This window comes from Anarrhichthys ocellatus, unplaced genomic scaffold, assembly GCF_004355925.1.
Source record: "Anarrhichthys ocellatus isolate YVR2014 unplaced genomic scaffold, GSC_Weel_1.0 scaffold6, whole genome shotgun sequence".
NCBI lineage: Eukaryota > Metazoa > Chordata > Actinopteri > Perciformes > Anarhichadidae > Anarrhichthys > Anarrhichthys ocellatus.
In genome coordinates, this window is record NW_022280036.1 from 7699166 (window position 1) to 7720865 (window position 21700).

Here is a 21700-nt window from a genome sequence, read left to right on the forward strand (position 1 = left end):
CACACACACACACACACACACACACACACACACACACACACACACACTTTACCTCCAAGTCCTGATGTAACTGGAGGAGATACTGGTACTCTCTGGAGCGCAGCGTCAGAAAATCAATGAGCAGGAGCATGCAAAGTGGGTCAGCGTCTGGGTCCAAACTGAGCGGCAGACAAGACCAGAAGTGAATGATTATGAATAAACAGGGCACAGACACTTCACCAAAATACACACGAACATCTGAATCCAAGAACAATTTAAAGTCTCCTCCCATACTCCAGGGTGAAACAACCTGTGCGACTCACTGTTGGTTAAAGCTGACATTTAGATTAATCTAAAATGTTGCCATTTTAGTGTGAAATAAATCATTACACATCATCAAAAATCCCACTGCTCTGCTATTTGCTTTCAGAGTAAATTTTAAAGCTTAGGCAGCAGACCAACTGAAGTGGTCCATGGAGTGGCTCTGCTGTGCACAAATTGCTACCGACAGTGAGAGTGAAATAATCTAATGTTTCTGGTTTCCTTCAAAATCCACCACAATGCATTTGATACTATCGGAGCATGCATGGTGATATTTAATATGGTTTTTGTTTGAAAAATACATTAAAAAAGGGAATAAAATGATAAGCACTGGTTCCCCTAAAACACAACATTGACAGTTTTAATCAAATCATATATGCGAGACCCTTCTTCAAACAGATTCTTCCTGCCATTTTCGGCTGACAGTGATTTATTCACTACTAGTTAAACAGGGGAAGCTGTCAGCTTTAATTCCTTCACTGCTGCTTTACAAAAGGACCAGAATATAGCTGTAAGGAAGAGTCTGATGAAAAGATAGATAAGCATTGGCCATCATGTTGTGTAGCTCAAGCTATGGCAGACTGATGGCAGCGGTGCCTGGGAACAACCCTCTTTAGTCTTTGTAAAGCATTATGGAAGTGTACTTTGTACCAGCAGAATAAGGGAGGTTGTTCTGTGTTATGTCATGATATTTTCAAGTTTGTTTCAAGCGGTGAAGAGGGAGCTGAGCCGGAAGGCAAAGCTCTCAATTTACTGGTCGGTCTACGTTCCTACCCTCACCTACGGTCACAAACTCTGGGTCGTGACCGAAAGGACAAGGTCATCATCAATAAAACAGCACATCAAATAATTTGGAAGGTCTCGTCTGAAACACATTCGATTGTTTTCCGCATTTTCCATAATTTTGAGGGGGACATCTTTCATCGGTATCAGTAGTCACACATAACGATGTCATACAAGTAATACAATGTTGCTTTTGGACTTCTTCCTGAGCCTGAACAGGATGATCGCGGTCAGAATACAAATCTAATAGTTGAGTTAAAAGTCTTTGAAGACATTCTTCCAAGTCTGATGACTGCTGTTGGTGGTTCATTTATTTAGGGAAATAAAAGTACTTTTTGTTTAACTAACATGCGATGCTAATCAATGTGATGTCAAATTAAGAAACTAAAGACATAACAAGGGAAAAAGTGTTTAAATTCTGCCTTCTTTATTCTGTAGGAATAGAGTGCTACTACTACTAGAGTAGATGAGGGTCGTACTGAGGTAAAAGCTATAATATTGGTCAACCTTTACATGGAGAAGCATGTGGATTTTTCTGTATAAAATTACTTCTAAAAACGTTACCGTTTCCCCTTAACTCTATAACTTTCCCAGTGCTCAGGCTTTTCCCTCTGTACCTCAGAATAAGTTTGCAGTACTCCAACGCCGTCCGCGGGCATCCTCTCTTTTCCAGAAACATCATGTGCTTATAAAGAGCCAGATAAAATGCCCTGCAAACAGAGATGATTGAATTATTCAATTGCCGAGTCGTTGAAACACAATTTAAATCATGAACGATATTCTAAAGTGCAACAGATGCCTCACAACAGCAAAAGAAAGAGGAAAAGGAAGTTACCAACCTGTTCTCTGTACGCAGATAATCAAGCCTGCTGGTACCTGAGGTCAGACTGAATAAGGGGTGACAGGCACACTCAAAGCTGTACAAGGCCCTCTCTGAAAAAAAAAATAAAATCCAGCATTTACTTATATCCACAACAAAAATAATAATACTTAATTAATTGAAAATACATTTTCAATGAAGCATAAGCAAACTGGGCGTGGCACAATTTACAGAGAGCAGTACTGAAGCTATACATCGCTGCAGGAGCTGGGCTGGGGTCAGTTATGCTCCTTCACATCACCAGCAGGACTTTGCATTCCAAAGACCAGAAGGAAGCAACCATCTTACTTCTTATGTTGAAGTTTAACTTGTGTTGTGATTGAGAAATGATATTAATAAATATAACATTGTGCTTTGCCTGGAGCATGAACTTTAACTTTTTAACAATGGCTGTTTTGTTGGTGTACATCTTACAAAAAGCACTCAAACATTTAGCCCTAAAGTTCCTTATTTAGCTTGATAATCTGATGAAAATTAGGAACCAGTGATTTGACAGCTTTTATTTGTACCTTTTATCAACATCTTTAGTAATTGATGCAACTAACGCACTAAAATCAGATTTGAGATTGGCTCATCATTTTGGATGTGCATGGTTGTGATATGAAACGTTAAAAGTTCCCTTAAAGTAGCTGAACTTACTCATCTTAACTTATTTCTCTGTTCACTTTAAGGATGCTGTTAGCACTACTTTATACATAGTGCATGTAACCAACACATCACAACTTTGATCATAATTACTAGGGATTTGGTCACCATCACAATATTGCTTCCAAACTAACAAGACAAAATGTAAACAACGGCAACAACATTATTAAGTAAGATATTTGGTATGCGCCTCATATTTTGTATGATGATATTAAGTTCAATAAAATATATTGATATGATTACAATGCATTTTTAACAAGAATATCAAACAATGCCGAATCTGTTGCAACATAAAAATACTTCAAATTGTAATGGCAAAGGGAATGATTTTGTTATGCGCTTAACAAAACAGATCCAAGCTGCATCCCTGTTGGGAGAAAATGAAGTGACTAATTAATATCAACAAATGTACTGTGTATGTATGATCCTCTTAGCCATGGTTAGAAACAAACCTGGACTTGGAAAGCCTAATTATGTCTGAAGAGGGACTGTGTCATTTCATGTCGATGCCAAAATATAGAGTCGCGCATTAAAATGTGAACAGAAGGAGCCATGAACAACTTGGCTTAGGTTTAGTATTTGATAATAGCTTAAAATGTAGGAAGAAATCATCGCAATACACCTAATACAACAAATAGTGTTAGTCTGCCTCTAACCAACATCGATCAGTTGCTCTGCGATAGAGTCGGCTGAATTGTTTGGCATCTGGGTCTAAACACATTTACAGTCTTTGGTTTAGAATTGATGTGATTTACAGAAGGAGCTCATGATCCTCACCGATGAGGTCCCTGGCCATCTCCTGGTCCTCCTGTATGCGGCAGACATCAGAGAGCTGCAGCAAGGAATCAATATGGTAGGGGTTAAGCTGAAGCAATGCCTGGAGAGAAGAGGAGACGAGAAAAACAAAGTCAGAAGAGAGAAAATGCTTTCAACGGGACAAGAAAACATGGGTCAGAATGTTACAAGAATGCATGTGATTACACTATTTCTGCAACTGTATGTAACTGATTTTTCGGTATTTACATGAACACACGAGCTGTAAAATAACAAAAGTACATGCATAATAACTTCATCTCACTATATTTGCGGGCAGCACACTTTTAAGCCCAGTGAATGGACATTTATTTTTCCAACCACAGTGTTCATTGGGACTAAACTCTGACTTCTCTTCTACAGTTTTAGGTACACACAACAGTCTGATACGACATTGAACGAGCTTAATTTAATTGCAGTTGTTGATCTTTTGTACTGATGATGATGAGTCAACGAGATTGTTTCAAGCCGATTCAAGAGTTGAAAAGCTTAGAATAAATAACATTGTCTGTGCAATGCTTCATGACCATTCTTGCGACCCTATAACAGTAACACTAATTATCGTATGCATCCCTGACAACATCAACACACTGACACCAAACAGACAAGGAGAGGTGAACTTGTTGTTACCACGATGTTGTTGGGATCCATGGACTCCACAGCATCCAGGAACTTGAACTGTACTTGCTGGTACTGCCGACCGTGCTCAAAGGTGAAGTACTGAACGCCTTCCTTTGACTGCAGTAGGGTCATTGAGATTCCTTTGAAGACATTAAACAGAGTAAAGAACAACAGTACATAAAGAAAGACACAACGGGGTGGTAGGGTCTTATATGTGTGCGTTTTGGTGAATGAATATTAGGCCACCACGAAGCCAACAGTGTGTTCATTTTTAAACAAAACAGGAGTCAAGTGGGATGAACATAATTTATAATGTATATATATGTATATTTCCATTGTATTATTCTAGTTTTATAGACAGCTCAATAAAGAGGATGACAGTCCTCTTTATTGAGCTGTCTATAAAACTATAAAATTGGCAAAAAACATCAGTTTCCGCCTTAAATGTTACATTTAAAAAAGCAACGAGATAGATTTCAGATGACTAGAAGGAAAAGCCAACCTGGGCGGCTGAAACGAGGCCAGCTGTCCTTAGGACTTGTCATCCAGGTGCTGCGGTGAAACTGTCTGTTTCTCTGTCGAGGTCTGTCAAAAAAAAAAAGACACCCATAAAAATAAGCACACAAAAATGCTGCATACATACAGATGGCGTGGGCCATTTAAATCCAAACAGTCTCACAAACCTTTTCACTACTCTTTTTACCTTTGATCCCCCTGAACAGCTCGAGCCCCAAAATATCTCTTCAGCTCCGTCTCTGGGTTGAGGTTCCTAATGAATCGACACAAACGTTAAAATCTTGACAGGCTAAGTGCCGACGTGGGCCAGCTGAGGAAACACATGCCAAGAGAAACGTAGGAGTTGTTTGATTGTCTGCTCTTGACTCCACTGCACAAATGCAAAAACATCAAGTGTGTGCTTTTCAAGAAGTAACATTGACAAATGGACTGGTAACTGGTAAAAAGGGTTTCTATTCTATTCTATTCTATTCACTATACTGAACAAATGGTTTACATATGAAAGGCGTGACTAGGTAAGTGACCATACCAGTGAGACACCCAATCCAAGCCCCATAGTGCTTGACCGTCAGTGTATAGATTGTTTTAAGGTTATCAACTTTTACATTGTAATTATATGGTGGAGGTAACATGAAAAGGACACATCATTGATAAAAGTCTTTGCTTTTTTAAAATGTAGTATTATATTCTGAACACACAAGAGTTTGCACATTTGAGACGGGTGAGAAAACGTGCTTGCTCTGTATCAGCATGGTTGCATCACTGAAAACAGCAGATCACATGACATCACATTTCTATCAACACAGGGAATGTTGCCGTCGACAGCTCATTGAAATGGCTTGCTCTGACGTCACTGGTTGTGTGGCCATATTGCTAGAAGTTTTAACTTTTTGCAATTCTGGGTTGATTGAATGCAGTGCATCCCCTGAGACAGACAGCCTCCAAATAGTTTCTTGCATTAGCCAAACGCCACCACATGGTAGTAATAAGGAATCGCAGAAATGTACATAATAGTGAGTGAGGCTACTGAACTGACCAAGCTGTGCACTGGTCAGGGGCTATTTTAGTAGTACTACTTGTGTTTAATTTTGAACCATGAAACAGCTTAAATGTATTTAACACATTAACTAATGGACTTATACAGTACAGTAGAAACCAAAGTGTTGTGTGCATGTAAATGTAGAGATTAATACTTCTGTCACAAGCCAAACGACGTCTGGGTGGTGAAAAACATGAAAAAATGCAATCTCATCTGAACCCGTCTATTTTGTCTACATGAGAGATGTTGTCTCCTCACCTGTGCTCCACATGTAGCACAGATCTTCTGTCGGAGCCGCTGCAATCCTCATTTTGCAAACTCAGACCATTGGACTGCTCCAGGTTTTGCAGCAATAAATCAATATTTTCATCTGGTACAGCCTCCTGAGGGTGAGACAATGTTTAATTGGTGTTAGACAGGCTGAAGAAGCTACAGTTTTGTATATTGGGTGTCTAATTGTTGGCTCTGAAGAGTGATTGTAACATGTTATGAATATAAAATATAAATTCAGTTGTCATTAATTCTATAAATAAAGCGAGGATTGACTTTTATTGTTATTTATTGAATTGAATGTCCTACCAGAGCAGATACAGAATACCTTCTAAATAAAATTACCTGTCCATCTTCTGACATCACTTTTGTCTTTTTCTTTTTCTTCTTCTTTTTAACTCTGTCTCCAGACAAAGACTGTTAATGACAAGAGAGATTACACTTTAATATATGCAAACACGATCAGAATAATATTGTTTCAGTCAAATCTCTGGATCACAGAAAGACATATTTTTTCTTGCATTGCTTCATTTACCTTTGTGGACGTCTCCTCGTGCTTTTGATCTGGTTCCTCAGTTTCACTGATGTCATTTTTTTCCGTGTCATTTGTTGTATTTCCATCTGGCTTTTCTGCCTCTTCATCGGGTGAGATTTTCTCTGCATCACCTATCTGGTAAAAATGTGACATTTGCAAGAGAGTGTTGGGTAAAGCAGTGCTAAAAGTCAGTAAAAAAAAAACAAAGCTACATGGAACATCGCAAAAAACTTTGTCCAACATCAAGACAAACCTTTTGCTGAAATCATGACATGGTTACTACAATCCAAAAAGCTGACATTAAACGAGCTTACTGTTGTGACAAACAATGGACCTACAACCTAAGATGCTGGTGACCCTGTGCCACAACCTTTAACATTAACCTGAAAAACTGAAACATCTATTTTACACAAAGTAGAAAAGTCATGATTCATGATTTTGACACAGCATAAAGTTGATGCAAAGAACATCTTAGCTTGATATAACAAGGTGATGTCTTGATTTACAGTGATCCCTTTCTTCCAGTGAATTGTTTTTATAGTTAAACATTGCATCACAGTAACTCTTTCTATACTTTTAATGCACGTGTTCACGTAACTACATGGTTATTAGCATTATCAGAGGCAAGGCCTGTACGAATCCAAAATCAACTTGACTTTATTAGTTTTGAACATTCATAGTTGTCTACATTTCAATCAAACATGAACAGATGATCATCTTAAACTTTAAACAGAGAGATTTGCCTCATGTGCAGATTTGTCAGTTATATCGTGTCTCCATTTTGGTTGTATGCGATTTAAAGGCTAGTAAACATGCCTGTTGTACAGTACACTGGACCCTGTTTGTCAGTGTTTTCTTAAGGTTGGTGTTGTAGACTGCTTCTGATAAACAGCTGGTTACTTAAACCGCAATGTAATGTGTCTTAATTTAGTTAAACGAGCTGAGCAACGAGCTAACGTTGACGACACACGGCTAGCTTGAGTTAGCTAGGTTCATGAACGGAGGGAGAAAACACACAGCAGCGTCACGTTAAAAGTCACACGTTGTGATCACACAGTCACCTTACCAATTCATAAATGTTGCTGAAGTTTTTCTGAGCCTTGTTTTTCTTTGTCTTTCGGCTGCTGTCTTTGCTATTGGACGGAGGAGAAACACTAGCCGAGTCTAGCTGCTCCTCCGAGCTGTCACCCAAAGTTAGATCCCCGAGGTCCAAGGCCTCCTGACCCCGCTGTTTCCCTTTGAGCCTTCGCAGAGCCCGGGTAGACATCGTCCACTGCTCATAGGACACATACACGTAAATATTCGCGATTAAAGTAGTTAATGGTTAGCTGACAGACACAACAAGCCAATGTAATGAGGGTGAATTCCATTGGTTTCCTTTTCTTCTTCTTCTTCCTCTAAATGTTTCAACACGTCTAGGTGTGTTACTGCCCTCCACAGGATATGTGGAACATTGCATCAAAAAGGGTCCAGTCACGTTGATCATCATTGTAAATGTGCCAATGTTAGTTTTCAACAATTTTTGTCTAGGACCAAATATTGAATCAGTCACTAAGATAACAACAAAACACACTTATATGCCAAATCGGAACAGGAGAAGCCAAGTGATACCTAAAGCAGTTAAACAAATTAGAGGATAAGTCACTAAATGGTGTGACAAGCAATATGCATAGTAGGAAATACACAACACCAACAGTTGACGCATATAAAGACCATAAACAATTGGCACAAGTCTGGTCATACACAAATAACAGGAGGTATAACTAAAACAATAAAGTTGTATTCATACTCATACAGTCCTGCAATTACTTTTCAGTTGGCGGTGCTCACTTATTTCAGTTGTGACAATGTTACATTTCTTCTCTTTCATATATCTACCTCATTCTAAATGGGTCGCCATTTAATTTTGTATCTCATAGAAATGGACTTTAACTTTAAAATAAATTTAAAAAAACATTAAACTATTTAAGTACTTTGAAACAGCCTCAGTGTATGAATTGTGCCGTATGAATTACCTTGTTTTGCCTCACTTTGCCTAAAACTCTAATGCAACTCATACTGCTTCAAATTTACTCTCTAATTTAGATCCATTTGTTGTTCTCTCATGCAGCAGGAGGTGGCAGTGTTAACCTGAGTAAAACTTCGTATTGTTTTGATACTTAAATGAGTAAATTAAATCACTGATTTCATACAAGACACTACATCATTATTACTTAGAAGTATTTGTTAGAAGCATAAACATAAAATAATATTGCTGTAAATCGAATAAGTGCTGTACATTGATGGAGCATCTCACATGTTAAGTATCATTGCACCTCTGTGGTATCCACACATGGCTGCTTAACAGATCAGCTGTGACCAACAAAAACAAATTCTGCATGAGAGCAGAACTGAATGAATAAACATGCAGAACTTGTCTGACAACCAGCCAGATTAATGCATCACACATTCCATCATAAGTCAACAAACAATGGCGATGTAACAAATAATGAGAGAAGAGAAACACTTGAGATGAGAAAGGGAATTTCTGATGTAATGAAATTCAGTGTGTTTGCAAAAGGGGGAAGTTGCAAATGTCATTTCTTAAAATAACCATCCAGGGGAAACTTGTAAAATAAGACATATGAAAGTACAAAAACATGCAGGACAGATCATGAGTCAAGGTGCACAAGGCATTTATTTACAAGACATCAAAATATTGATAAATGCTCAATATAATCAGCCCGATACAGCCAAAACACAATATGTCAATTTAATCCTTGCAAACATCGTCATATTGTCCTTCAAGATTGTGATCAGTTGACCGAGTTAACATAGTGTAAGTATAAGATCTATGCATGGCAACACAATGGATGCAACTTAACTTAATATATATATTCTGGTGGTTGGCACAGAAAACAGATATTGGTTTGCACTTTTATAACAGCAGTACAATGCCTACATCACCTACAGTCTTTTGACTTAGAAACTTCTGTAAATGGTTGCCACTTAACAGCTTTATCATTTATCTTCTGTGGCAGGTTTTGTTTCAAAAGTTAAATTCACTTTATCCATACAGAGGATAAGACAATGAACTGGTTAGTTACTCGCCAACAGGGATGGGGTTGTCATAGGCTGCTCCCTCAAGGTCGTCCACCCGTTTCCTGCGCGTCTCTGGAGGAGGTCTTGGTGGTGGATTCTGGGGAGGATTCTTCATGGTGTCGGCTGGCTTTCGGGTCACCTCCTTCCTTGGAAGAATGGGCTCCCACTGTTCACCTCGGATAGCTGCCTATAAGCAAGAAGGTGACAGGGAAAACAAGTCAGTGAGATCAAGTTAAGCATGCCTGAAACCTATTGTTCAAATCCTAACATAATGGGAGGATACATAATAGTGGCCCTTATCCAGTACACTCATAGTCAAACTGAGCAGTGTGCCACACTTTATGACTTTGGTTACCACATAGTACTGTTGAAGAATTCAGGCACACCCTTGACAAGTCAGATTTCATAATTATAGGGCCATGTCTCAACTGAGGAACCAGTAAAGAAACAATCTATTCCTTGTTGCCATTTCCTTGTTTCCGTCAACTGGCCACTTCCTGCCTCATCGAACAACTTTATCAAATGATATCTGCTATAATCAGAGATTCATGTGGTAAAAGCTGAAAACTTACCGCAAGGTAGATGAGGCTGGCAATGCCGAGGCAGACACATCCGAGGACAGTTGCAAGCATAAAACCTCCAGGTACACAGATTCTAAGAAAGACAGAAAAGGAATTTTGAGGACAAAGGACAATAAAGACAACTTGTTTGTCTATTGTTGGAAAGACTGACAGTGAATGAGAGGAATGCAGTCTGGCAAAGGAAAGTGGCTGTCGTACTGAACTCACGCAGCATGTAGAAATGCTCTGACATAGTAGTTCCTTGTCAATGGCCCAAAGGATTTCACACATACGGTGAAGCAGTACTGGCCCCTGAGGGAAAACGAGAGACAGGACTGAGCAATAAGCTTAGCAATCATCACAGAACGGCCTACATATAAAAACATTTATTCTTGGAAGACACCACTTACGTTCTCTCCACACTTGTGCCTTTGGCCCTCTTGCTTCTGGGATACTCCAGAAGACACACAAACACCCCAGCAGCACTAGTCATCTGTCAAGGCTGTTTCATCTCACAAGGTTCACTAGTCACATAATAACTATGACAGGACATCAAAGCTAATTTACATAAACATCTGTGGCTGTGAGAAGGTTCAGTGATATTGAGAATGATGGAGGGACTGATTGTTTCAGATATAAAAGGAGATAGCAGAATGGAGGAGTTCCATATATGCAAAACATTTATACTGGTATTGGCTTTAATTTACTATTTGACTGTTCTTTTAGGCATTGTGATTTATTAATTCTTGGCATGCAATCGTTTCTAAATGCTGTCATAACAATGCTGAATAACAGCGGCAAAGTACACAGAACACCTAAAATGTTGTTCTGCACAGACTTCAGTTTAGGTAAAGAAATGTCAAATGATAGCAGGTCTTGGACTCTGGGAATTGAATCGTGAACATTTTCAAAAAGAGACAAACTCAATCATCCTGGTTTAAGTATAAAGGATACATGGCATAAGCAGCAAACTGCCAGCCTCTGAACTGTGCAGCCACCCCTACAATGCCTCCAGTGAGTAGAACTAAAAGAAGGAAGCAGGAAGTTAAAATTTAAAATGATGACAAACATACATTTTATGAATCCACTCAAAGAGACAAACCTATGTTAAATTGTGCATCGCTTTGACTGAAAATCATTCTCATTTGTTATTAAACAGGCTTGAATCTACAGTTGATTGATGATAATGATGTTATATTGCTGACATACATATATCTTGGTCAAGGAACTAATGACGGCAGCTAAAAAACCTGTGAAAATATTCTATTTGATCTAAATTGCTCATGTACGTTAATCAGACAATACTTTCTATGAAACTCACTAAAAGTTATTTTTTTTTTTTTCAATCTTAACAAAATGTTTGTCTACTCACTGAATCCTGAGGCCAGAGCCTGCTCATTGGCCCACATCGCCCACTCGATTTTCCCCATTGCGTTCACTTAAACAGCCTCTCTGCAAACTGCTGGAACTGATCAGAGAGCGACTCACAGCTGAGATGGTTTCTACAAGGAAGAAGATGTATTTACGTGAAGTGAGGTGTGTACGTGTGCAGGCTGGGAGGCGGGGCGTACGTGAGCCGATCCCCATTTCAGTCGGCATTTCCGAATGGTGGAGGAGGGAGGGAGGGGCTAGCCGATCAAACTTACCAGGTAAAACTAATTATAACACGGGCAGTTGTAGAACGTTCATTTCATATGCAACTCCTGCTAATTGTTGTCCGTTTATAAGGAACTCATTCGGGATAAAGGTGTTGTACACAACTATATAAAGGCGTTTGATTTTTGCCATAGATAAAGGAATGATCTCATGGTTTTATAATTGACTCATAAGTGATTTTTAAAGCAGATTTGTTTTCGTGCTTGCTGGGCTATGCCATTGTGAACATTTCAGCTTTCAGTGAGGCATATTTTCATTTTCTTTTCCCTTTTTTGCATCTGTCCCTGACAAAAACATCTGACAAAAGCTTGATTTTGGAAATGGCAAAAGACAAAACAAGAAACAGATATATTGACTAAAATATATTTTATTTAATGTTACAGAATACAATTGACAAAAGTTAAGTATGTACTGTAGGTCTGAAATTAGGTTTTCACAAGAAAATTAAAACATAATTAAAAAGATATCCATTCAAATTCCCGTAGGCACAAGCATGTGCTCAGACAGGACAGAGAGCACAAGCTCAGCTGCAGTACTAGCTGCATTCATGGTTCAGTGTGTTGCTCAAGAGCACACAGGCAGTACCCTTGAGCAATGCCAGAGTGTCTATGTAGACATGCCTAATTAAGAGAGAAGGAGAGGCACACCAGTACAGTTTGATAATTAAAAAAGACATATTAGCATCAACAATGGTAAGGAAGGTGTGGTGTTGCTATGATTTGTAAAAACGTAGTGACGACAAATGCATTATTGTTGATCAGTGGAACTTTGTCTATTTTTGGCTGCAGGGATTCACACAGTTTTCTTAGGCAACCCATCAGATCCGAGAAGATGCCGAGTGGGATCCTCCACAACACAAGGGCCTGGTCCAACCTTGAACACAAAACAAGAAAAGATCATTATTCAAAAGAACTCATCAACTCACCAGCTTTTTCTAATAAAGTCTAAACATGAATAAAGGTCAAATACTGAATGAACTCTTTAATGCCACATCAGTGAAGCAGAGTACTGTATATCACAATATGTGCCACAATTTTCAACTGAAGTAGTGCAACACAATATTTACGAAAGAGCACGTTAAAAAGGAAATGTGGACAGAAATTCAGACGTGTCTCGCAATCTGACAACTGATATATCACGTCTTTTTACTTTATTTTGTGCACTCTTAAGATAAACACAACAAGACATTTAAAACTAAAACAGATAACATTGAGTTTCAGTTGTTGTTGATAAAGTAAACTGATAAAACACTTGAGTGACAGAGTGATTACATCTGTGTGTATGTCTGTACCTTGGTACTAATAACATAGCTTAGTCCCTTTGGCAAGGGCTCGAGACCAATTGCCTGTTTCAGCTCCTCAGAAAGAGCCACATGATTAACTGGAAGACCCTTTAGAAACCTGCAGAGGAGAAAGAAACATTCAATTACTAATTTGAAAGAGACTGAAGCAAACATAGCTTATTAGACAGTGAGAGACAGCTTATTTGGAGCCAAAAAACACTATCATGGCGAGTTTATGTTTCAGATTTCCGATGAATTACCTTGTTTGTCAGCAATATTTTTTAAAGCTAAATGTAGTAAGTCGAGTAACTGTCAACTCACTGTCCTCCATTGGTCTCTGGGGGGAAGAAATGTTGAACTGTTTGAACAAACTCAGGAACATGCTGCTGTAGCGTGTAGATCACAGCGTTGGGTCCCGCATCGAATGTGTAGGCCAACTAGAGGGGAACAAGGAGACTGTAACCGACATATAAGGAGTGTGAAACCACCCCACAAGTTTCACGTCTTCATTACACAATCTCAGACATTCAGCTGCATGAACAATGAACAGAGGCACATTTCTAACAGAAGAAAAAAAAAGTGCCTTCACTTAAAAGCAGGGATACAAAAGTGAGGAGGCTACAGTTCTACATAATGCATGGAGTACATTACTAAAGACAAAGACACTGCCACACACAAATGATCTGAAGACATTTGAAAGTATGTTTGTAATTTATATGAGTTCGCCCCATTAACTACAAAACATGTGCTGCATAACTCTTCCAAGTCATTTTACAGTTTCTTTCACGTTCAAAGCTCAATGTTTCCATTTATTACTGTATTTTATCATGCAAAGAACTGCAACTCCTAATCCATCAAAGTTACCATTTTTAACTTTTTCTTTCTTTATTGTTGAGTAATAATGCATTAAGTATTTTTCTTAAGTAAATACACAGCTGTCCAACACTATACCAAGAGGAGTACTACATCAATGTTTCTGCTCTTTCTCAAAAAGTTGCTCACCCTTGTCTCCCCGTAGTGTCTGTTATACCGATGCACCAACTTGATAACCTGTTGAGAGACACTGTTGAGGTAGAAGATAGGTGGGTATGTGTCAAGGCAGGTTGCATGGAACTGGTTACTGTCCTTCATGGTTAGTTCAGCAAATGCAGCAAAGTCCTTTCTTTGCACGGCTTCAATCATCTCTACCATCCGCCCTGGGACGACAGACTCGGCTCGGTGCTACACACACAGAAAAGATTCACATAGGCTCTCTTGTGAGAAACAATGAATTGGCTTTAAATACAGTGTAAATGAAAATAATCTCCACTTTTAACAGATTGACATTAATGTTAGTACATGGAATAATGTAAGTTAATGCGCGTACCTTTAAGAGACGGCTTGTTTGTACACTGGTTTGCATTCCAGAGGTGCTGCCCACTGGCTTCCTCTCAGCACTGGCCTACGAAAAAAGCATTAATTACATGTGATATAATTTTTCTACTATCTTCAACTTAAGTGTACATTTTGTGCACTGGTCAAGACGCTTGCATTACATGTTGTACAAAATATAGTCATTCATAGAAGTAAAAAAATAGCATGCGACTTTCACAATAGAGTACAAAAGTGCCAAGACATAACTGACTCACATCATTCTGTCAGTCTCTCTCTCAAACAAACACAAGCTGACCTACCACTAATACAAGGACTCTGAGCTCAGGCCAATGAGTCTCTGGTGCCACCTGCTGGGCTAGACTGTCCTTGCCATCGTCTTCCTGTCCCATGATCCACTGGACAAACCCTCCATACATACTACGGCATGCGCTCCCGGAGCCTTGCCGAGCAATCCCAGACAACTCCCCCTCCACGGCAAACACCCGGGCAAGAGTGTAAACTGCAACACAATAACGAAAGAGGGAGCAGAGGCGACTAGGTCAAATGGAAATGTATCAAATATGAGATAGACATGGTATATTGAAGAATGGGCACACACAGGAAACATAGTTCTTATTGTAAGATGACAACAATCAGTTGAGTGTTCAATAAAATGAGTACTCTAGTGTCATTACTGTGCACTCACCTAGACAAGCGAATCCAGCAGCAGAGGAGGCGAGCCCGGCAGCAGTGGGGAAGTCGTTAACAGAGCAGATGTGGACTTTGTGAGACAAACCCATCGAATCCAGAGCAGGGTCCCCGTCATTACGTCTCTTCCTTGCAAGTCGTCGAACTAAACACAGAACACAGAAAAGTGACATGGTGGCCGGCACTGTCTCTAACTCATACCTTTTGTCCTCTCCGTGGACTCACTTTCTCTCAGACAGGACTGTAGTCGAGGATGGGTTATGTCCTCCTCTTTGCCATTTAGCCATATTCGATCTTCCTGAAATGACCTGCTGGTTGCAACTGTTGTGGTAGTTTTCAGCTGAACAGAAGGAGGAAGACGAGGCGGATGTATATGAAATTGTAGCTATCGTATCACTAATACAAAGTCAGATTACAAAATCTAAGCCTCAAAATCTGCACATCATATATACGACACCATTTATGTAACCCACCCAGGCACAATTCAACAGCAAGGTCCATACTTTCTATAATCTGAATCATGTATTTGTACGCTCTTGGTATGTTTCCATTACATTTACAGCGACCATGGAATACAGATGGTGACACTATATTCTAATACTAAACAAAGGTTACTACATAGTTTTTCCAGACTGACACAAGTGTCTCTAATTATTATTAGCCTGTATTACTGGAGTCTTCATATAATGTAGCAGCTCTGTACAGAAGTAATAACACTTTGAGTAAGCGCACTGTTTACGTACCTGGTCTTGATGCAATGTGACGCTCAACGATGAGTTAATGGGCAGAATTAACTCTTCATTTCGCTTCCCCCCTAGAAAGTAAGTGGTACACAAGGTGAAACAATATTAATATGCTTTAATGTGCAGTATTCAGTGAGACACCATGCACAAGTTGCCATACCAGAAACACATGTATCGTTGTTAAGAATTAGAATTAACTTTAGTTATCTTTGCTACCTAAAGCTACAAACCTGCTACACAAGGATAAACACAAGTCGAGGAGATACTTACAGTATTTGATGACCGCTATATTCACAGGAGCGGTGCATGTAACTGTGTTTGGCTTGTCCATACTATCTCCAGGCATAGCTCTGCATGTAAACTGACGTTTGTATTGCTAAAAGTGTAACTGTATGCCTTGAAATATACTTTCTCAGGCTCCTCTAGTGCTCTGCAGTTACAGTTAAGCTAACGCTGTACAAACTTACTATCGCGTTTCCTCACGGTGTCTTACGATTGGCTGGTCTCGAACACGTGGCTAACCCCGCAACCAATCAGAGTCGAACCATTCTGAGTCAACAGTCGGAAGAGCCAATGAGAGATTATCTGACCACGGTCGTGCGAAAATGGGGCAAGGAGAGAGACCAGCCCACAGCAGTGCATCTCACTATGGACTTTATATGAATTACAAAAAATCCATTTAACAGTTTAGGCAAAGTAAACGAGGATTATGAATAATAATTTAAAAAAAATCAAAATTGTCTTCAAATATTGTAATTGTATATCAAAACCAGTAGTAAGATAAGAACAAGTAAAAAAACAACTTTAAGCTAATTATACTTAAGTATTTCCATTAAGTACTACTTAATGGTTAAACTCCACTACATTTCAAAGACAAACCGTGCAAGCATTTTAATGCAATACATTCATCTAAGCAGTACATGATATATTCAAATACTTTATATTTCGGATAATACTTTTACCTTAACTTAAAGTAAACCTTTTAAATGCAGGACTTTTGTCATGGAGCACTTTCACCCTTTACTTAACCTCTTGAATAAAGGATCTGAAAAGTCTTTCCACCAATGGTGATAGGGTAACTCCCTTTTTGTAGCATTAGATTACTCTTCTTTCACTTGACAATGCAGGTAATGATCAAAGCAAAAAGTATCACTTGACTGTAGTGTTCGTAAAAATTAATGCCAAATGTGAAGCTATGCTAACTCTAGCTAAGTAATTCATGGTGATGCAACAGTAATGCAAGTATTTCCTTCGGTTGTTTGACCGGCTTACTCTATGTTAATTGTGGAAACAAAGCTTAGTGTTATTTTATTTAAAAAATGAATCACGTTTCTCGTTCATGCTTTCTATTTTAAAAGTAGTTGGATACATTTAGCCATCTGTAAACTCTTGTTGATTAGTCAGTCATCTCTAAAGAAACATTAAGTCAACTTTTCCTATTGTGTTGAAGATCATGTGTAATGATACTGCAAAGTTTTCTGTTCTTGCAGTGAGCATAGTCACTCACAACCGTGCTAATTGTGTGCGTTGACCAAAGGAACAAAATCTATGAAAAAACAAAGTAGAAACCTTTTTATAGCGTTGAACTCTTTTTCATAACTGTACATTTTAGAAGTGGTTTACTAGAAAAACAAACATTTTTATATTTTTTTATGTAAACCTTTAATAAACATGTCAGCAAAAAGAAAATATCAAAGTGCAACAACCAAAGTTAATGGGATGCTGGCCCTAAATACAGAACAATGTTTAGAATTCAAATAATCTAGATAAAATGAGTGTGTTTTGTATTTTATTTAGCTTCTTGTGATTGAAGAACAGAAATCCAACATGGTAAAAATGAAAGAAAAAAAGAGTTACAACAGAGAGGAGTCAAACGGTGCCATGAGCTATCAGGGGTATGACGCAAGCAGAGCAAATTTGTAGCAACTTGATCAAAAAGAGATCCCAAAAGAGCACCATATTTGACACCGAGTATTCTAACCCCCCCAACATCTTATGCCACAATGTCAACTCCACTTTGTTCTTCCTTCCTAGAGATGCAGTTTCCAGAAACACACAGAGCTTCATGTGGCATCCCATGATTCAGCTAACAGGTCAAAGATGGTATCAGAGTCTCAGTGAAGCATATCCTCTCCAGATTTCTTGGCTTGTTCCACGGTTCCCATTGAAAGTTAGTAATCATCTTCATCATCATCCGAGTCCATCACCCTACGCCTGTCGAACTGACAAGTACAGAGCATAAGGATGTAAGATGGACAAGTGACTGACAATTACTCAAACAGAGGGGACATTTCAGTGGCATTTACTTTGACCGTTGTCATCTTCTCTGTTTGCCCCCTGACTTTCTCTAGAATCTCGATCAAGCCCGACTCGGAAATCTGACAAAAGAAAAAATCCACTTGTCACAGTTCTGGCATGTGGAATAATAGCAACATTAGCATTTTTAAGCTTCAGAGCAGAGGTCATTTTCTTACCTTTCCTCCCAAAGATCCATAACGAGCCATTTGAATGAGATAGTTTTCAACTGCTTTGGCCTTCTCCGGCTTCACCAACGCAAGATTGCTCACTGAAAAAGGAAAATTATTTTACCACCTTGTGTTCACATTTGAGTGGCATTTATAGATGTACACAACTTATTCATCACACAATATAGCTGCAAAGGCGCACTGGACCTTTTTACAAAACTCAGTAAGAGGAGCCTTAGATTTCTTAGATAAATCCTGTAGGACATTTTCATTAGAGTGAAGAGAAACCGCTCTTAAGATGTGTTACAAACATTGCTATGATTCTTTTCGACAACATTTTTAATACTGGCATGCCGGTGGTGACTTGGTTGCATACAGTGCCAATCCTGCTATTTAAAACAGGTTTTAAAAGGTGTGTTTCTTTAATCATTTGTAATATTTTCCATCTGATTTTCACAAAAAGAAAACAGTATTGCTGTTTTTTGGCCATTTTCAACATGCCAAATAAATACATCTCACTACAATGTCTGTCTGTTGTTCTATTTTCTCGACAACCGTTCATTCGATCGACTTCACACGTGGCTGGTGTATTGCTTTTGAGATCCACGGGACATTATTAGTACTTGTTAGTAGTATGTTATGTATACACTGTGCAGTAAATGTTTGTGTGAGCTTTTGCCCCCAAATGAAGTGTCGACTCTACCATCGCTAGTGGGTGCAACTACGTCACGGCAGGTGAAATACTCAGGACCAAGAGAAGCGCAGTGTTCCGATTGTGAAGTTATTTCAATTAGTGGTTCTTGAGAAAGCTGTGAGCAGCAATACCGGAGGCCAAGCAATCGGTTAGTATTTTAATGATACCTTTTGGTTCTTCAAGAGCTTGATGAATTTCCAAATGGATTCCTCTCAATAATTAAATTACTTACATCTGGCCCGGGCAGACTGGTCGAGAACTTGAGCCAATATAGAGTTCCTCATGTCATGTTCTCTGGAAAAAATAAAACATTACTACATTAGCACTACGTACCACTGTTTGGGTCAAGGACTGCTGAGACCAGTAAAAAGGAAACAGAAAAATGCTTTTATTGACCCGTCAGGCCATCAGAACATTGGCTCGGTCCCACAGCTACACAGACAGGTTTAATATTATATTAAGTGTTGACTTTGCTTTCAAATATATTGAGACTCTGTAATAGTAATGACAATAGTCACAATAGTTTGTAGATAACTCAGTGTGTTCTTTAATTTAAAGTACTAATAAAGACACCGTACTGTGTATAAAGTAAAATGCATTCACTATATGTCTATGCTTTAAATGAATGAACACATCTTACCTTTGTTTGGCCTCCTCTCCTTGCTGCTGATTATTTGAAGCATCCTGAAAGAAAATGTCAGAAAGCATTGTCACATACAGGTTGTATTTCTGCATTCAGCTAACTGGAGGATGTATAACAAGGAGAAAGATTTCATAGCAGCCCAACAGTCCCACAACACCTCACCGATTAGCTTAATAACTGTCTCAATGAGTTCCCCCATGCTGGTCCATCATTTTATGAAACAGAGTTTCAATGATATATTTCACTAGAACATAATGTTTGGCTAAAGATATGTTGAAACTTGATGCAATACAAGAATCTACAGCACGCCTGTATCAAAACAACAGGTTAAGGTGTCAAGTCAGACAACAGTCATTAACATTAGCTAAACCTAATGTTTATATAAATAAGCTATGTATTAATCATGATGGATCATTTACAGTATTGTTTTCTGTTTTACATTTTTTATCCACATACATTTGCGCTTTGAATGAACAACTTTTCCTTTTTACGATACGATTAATTTGGGTATCTAGGATACCTCTCACCTTATCTGCTCCCTGAAAAAGTAGAGCAATTGTTCAAATTAATCTAATTTCAAGTCTTTAGTTCCCATTTTCTAATATTTATTTAGTCTGACATTGAATGTCTCCATCTTGATAAAAGTTGGAAATGAAGCATACATGAACACAACGGAAACAGTCCTGGACTTTTCTACTTCTTTCTTCTATTTTATTAAATACTTGTCATTAAAACAAATCCCACATGTCAGCACTCCCTGGAGGGCAAAGTAGGAAGTTGTGACACCGTTTATAAATTACCTAAAATATATTATAGCCTTTCTGTACAGCAATGTCTTATCTGGTACAATCTACAATGATACCAATCTATCTGTGATAAAATAATATCTTACTAATTTCATCAATGGGTTTCTGCTGAGCTGTGTGTATATATTGTGTACAAATTAGATACTGTGCGTTCAAGAAAGCAGTGTTTATACATTTCACTCACATAGGATGGCACTATATCAATATTTTGTTAGAGTATAAATATACAACGTTATGTATTACGGTCACATAAGACATTATTTACCTTGCACTATAAGAGAATGTTTCAGTTTATCATGTGGATAATAAAGAAACACTTATGGTAATGAAACTGTCTTGCCTTCTCACTAAATAGAAATCCAACAGATAATCTACGAAAATACTCAATTCTAACTAAGCTCACCAGTCTGCTGTGTACTTGTGAACATAAAATAAATACATTTGACATAACTCGTTGTTTGATTCTAACGCTGTCATTGTCAGAGGGGTGTGCGCTAGCAGTGCCAGTGAGATGCTGCTGGTTATTACTGTGATATATGTTACTTACTACGGAGTTAATCACGGTTCTTTTACACAGAGCATGGTTCTCATAAGTGGGCTATGTATATCCACGGATCGACAGTTACATTAGTTGAGTTCTAGTAACTGGTTAGCTAGCTAGCAGCATCTCAGCCTCTCCTTATAGGGCGGCCGCAAACACGCTTCCCAGCTCGTGTTTTGTCCTTACCCCGTGCTTTGCCTGTAGTTCCGCCATTCTTTGCCGCCTAATTGCCTCCAATTCGTCGTCTGCCATGATTAACAGAAGTGATATGCACCTAATAGACTGAAAAGGGACGAGATAACTTAGTAAAATGTAACCTAAACTCCCAGCAGAGGTAAGGCCCTACCCAGTACAGGGGAGTGCAATCAACACCGAGCCAACACTCAGGCTTAAGCAATCGAGCGCAGAGTGAAGATCACATAAGACGGATGTGAGAACTCTTACTGGACAGATGTATGAATTATAGAAATATATATAGTAATGGTTTCTGTTGAGGATGGGAATGGCCTCAGGTGTTACAGGAATTGACAAGGCAATGGCAGGATCTTCTTTTTGAGAACAATGTCCATGTAATATACTTTATTTTAATGTTATTTGTTTCACACAATGTGAATTTTGGTCAGTTTCATTTAGTATAAAATACAGAGAGTGCTGAGTTTTTGAAAAAATACTAGCAGGTGGATTTATATGCATGTTAGCAAAAGACCAAAAGAAAAAAATGTACCCAAAAAACCAGTTTATTAAAACAGTGTATGCCTTGACAACA

The 21700-nt window shown here is 38.6% G+C and overlaps 4 protein-coding genes across 4 annotated transcripts in view; all 4 read right to left on the bottom strand.

Annotated features, from left to right (window-relative positions):
• tcf25 (TCF25 ribosome quality control complex subunit) overlaps window positions 1–8236 on the bottom strand; it is a 15224-nt gene extending 6988 nt beyond the window's left edge. The window contains exons 1-11 of the mRNA XM_031846408.1: window positions 7469–8236; window positions 6403–6537; window positions 6213–6284; window positions 5856–5980; window positions 4746–4811; window positions 4545–4627; window positions 4052–4182; window positions 3386–3485; window positions 1923–2016; window positions 1701–1793; window positions 53–158 (exon numbers count right to left, since the gene is read on the bottom strand). Coding sequence (XP_031702268.1) covers window positions 53–158; window positions 1701–1793; window positions 1923–2016; window positions 3386–3485; window positions 4052–4182; window positions 4545–4627; window positions 4746–4811; window positions 5856–5980; window positions 6213–6284; window positions 6403–6537; window positions 7469–7669 — 1206 coding nt within the window. The 5' untranslated portion in view covers window positions 7670–8236. The remainder of the gene's footprint in view (window positions 1–52; window positions 159–1700; window positions 1794–1922; window positions 2017–3385; window positions 3486–4051; window positions 4183–4544; window positions 4628–4745; window positions 4812–5855; window positions 5981–6212; window positions 6285–6402; window positions 6538–7468) is intronic.
• Window positions 8237–9055: 819 nt separating this feature from the next.
• cyba (cytochrome b-245, alpha polypeptide) lies at window positions 9056–11562 on the bottom strand. Its single transcript, XM_031846411.1, has 6 exons — window positions 11416–11562; window positions 10998–11067; window positions 10454–10528; window positions 10272–10355; window positions 10056–10137; window positions 9056–9670 (listed from the first exon to the last, which is right to left on the bottom strand). The coding sequence occupies exons 1-6, from the start codon at window positions 11471–11473 to the stop codon at window positions 9485–9487; spliced, it is 555 nt and encodes a 184-aa protein (XP_031702271.1). The 5' UTR covers window positions 11474–11562; the 3' UTR covers window positions 9056–9484.
• A 486-nt stretch (window positions 11563–12048) lies between these two features.
• mvda (mevalonate (diphospho) decarboxylase a) lies at window positions 12049–16246 on the bottom strand. Its single transcript, XM_031846605.1, has 10 exons — window positions 16056–16246; window positions 15786–15856; window positions 15268–15382; window positions 15041–15187; window positions 14655–14854; window positions 14348–14422; window positions 13984–14202; window positions 13303–13418; window positions 12991–13099; window positions 12049–12572 (listed from the first exon to the last, which is right to left on the bottom strand). The coding sequence occupies exons 1-10, from the start codon at window positions 16129–16131 to the stop codon at window positions 12492–12494; spliced, it is 1209 nt and encodes a 402-aa protein (XP_031702465.1). The 5' UTR covers window positions 16132–16246; the 3' UTR covers window positions 12049–12491.
• Window positions 16247–17334: 1088 nt separating this feature from the next.
• pdcd5 (programmed cell death 5) lies at window positions 17335–21301 on the bottom strand. Its single transcript, XM_031846855.1, has 6 exons — window positions 21121–21301; window positions 19585–19628; window positions 19177–19238; window positions 18260–18351; window positions 18092–18163; window positions 17335–18007 (listed from the first exon to the last, which is right to left on the bottom strand). The coding sequence occupies exons 1-6, from the start codon at window positions 21184–21186 to the stop codon at window positions 17957–17959; spliced, it is 387 nt and encodes a 128-aa protein (XP_031702715.1). The 5' UTR covers window positions 21187–21301; the 3' UTR covers window positions 17335–17956.
• Window positions 21302–21700: the final 399 nt, after the last annotated feature.

What these genes read in the sequence shown, in the direction of transcription:
- pdcd5 (XM_031846855.1), bottom strand. Translation starts at nt 21,186, where the DNA reads ATGGCAGACGACGAATTGGAGGCAATTAGGCGGCAAAGAATGGCGGAA. An exon ending in ATGGATCTTTGGGAGGAAAG is followed by an intron (nt 18,164 to 18,259) that starts GTAAGAAAATGA and finishes TTCTTTTGTCAG; the next exon opens with ATTTCCGAGTCGGGCTTGAT. An exon ending in AGAAGATGACAACGGTCAAA is followed by an intron (nt 18,008 to 18,091) that starts GTAAATGCCACT and finishes TGTACTTGTCAG; the next exon opens with TTCGACAGGCGTAGGGTGAT.
- mvda (XM_031846605.1), bottom strand. Translation starts at nt 16,131, where the DNA reads ATGCCTGGAGATAGTATGGACAAGCCAAACACAGTTACATGCACCGCT. An exon ending in TCAGAGTCCTTGTATTAGTG is followed by an intron (nt 14,423 to 14,654) that starts GTAGGTCAGCTT and finishes CTTTTTTCGTAG; the next exon opens with GCCAGTGCTGAGAGGAAGCC. An exon ending in GCTATGTTATTAGTACCAAG is followed by an intron (nt 12,573 to 12,990) that starts GTACAGACATAC and finishes TTTGTGTTCAAG; the next exon opens with GTTGGACCAGGCCCTTGTGT.
- cyba (XM_031846411.1), bottom strand. Translation starts at nt 11,473, where the DNA reads ATGGGGAAAATCGAGTGGGCGATGTGGGCCAATGAGCAGGCTCTGGCC. An exon ending in AGAGCATTTCTACATGCTGC is followed by an intron (nt 10,138 to 10,271) that starts GTGAGTTCAGTA and finishes TGTCTTTCTTAG; the next exon opens with AATCTGTGTACCTGGAGGTT. An exon ending in CCAGCCTCATCTACCTTGCG is followed by an intron (nt 9,671 to 10,055) that starts GTAAGTTTTCAG and finishes TCTTGCTTATAG; the next exon opens with GCAGCTATCCGAGGTGAACA.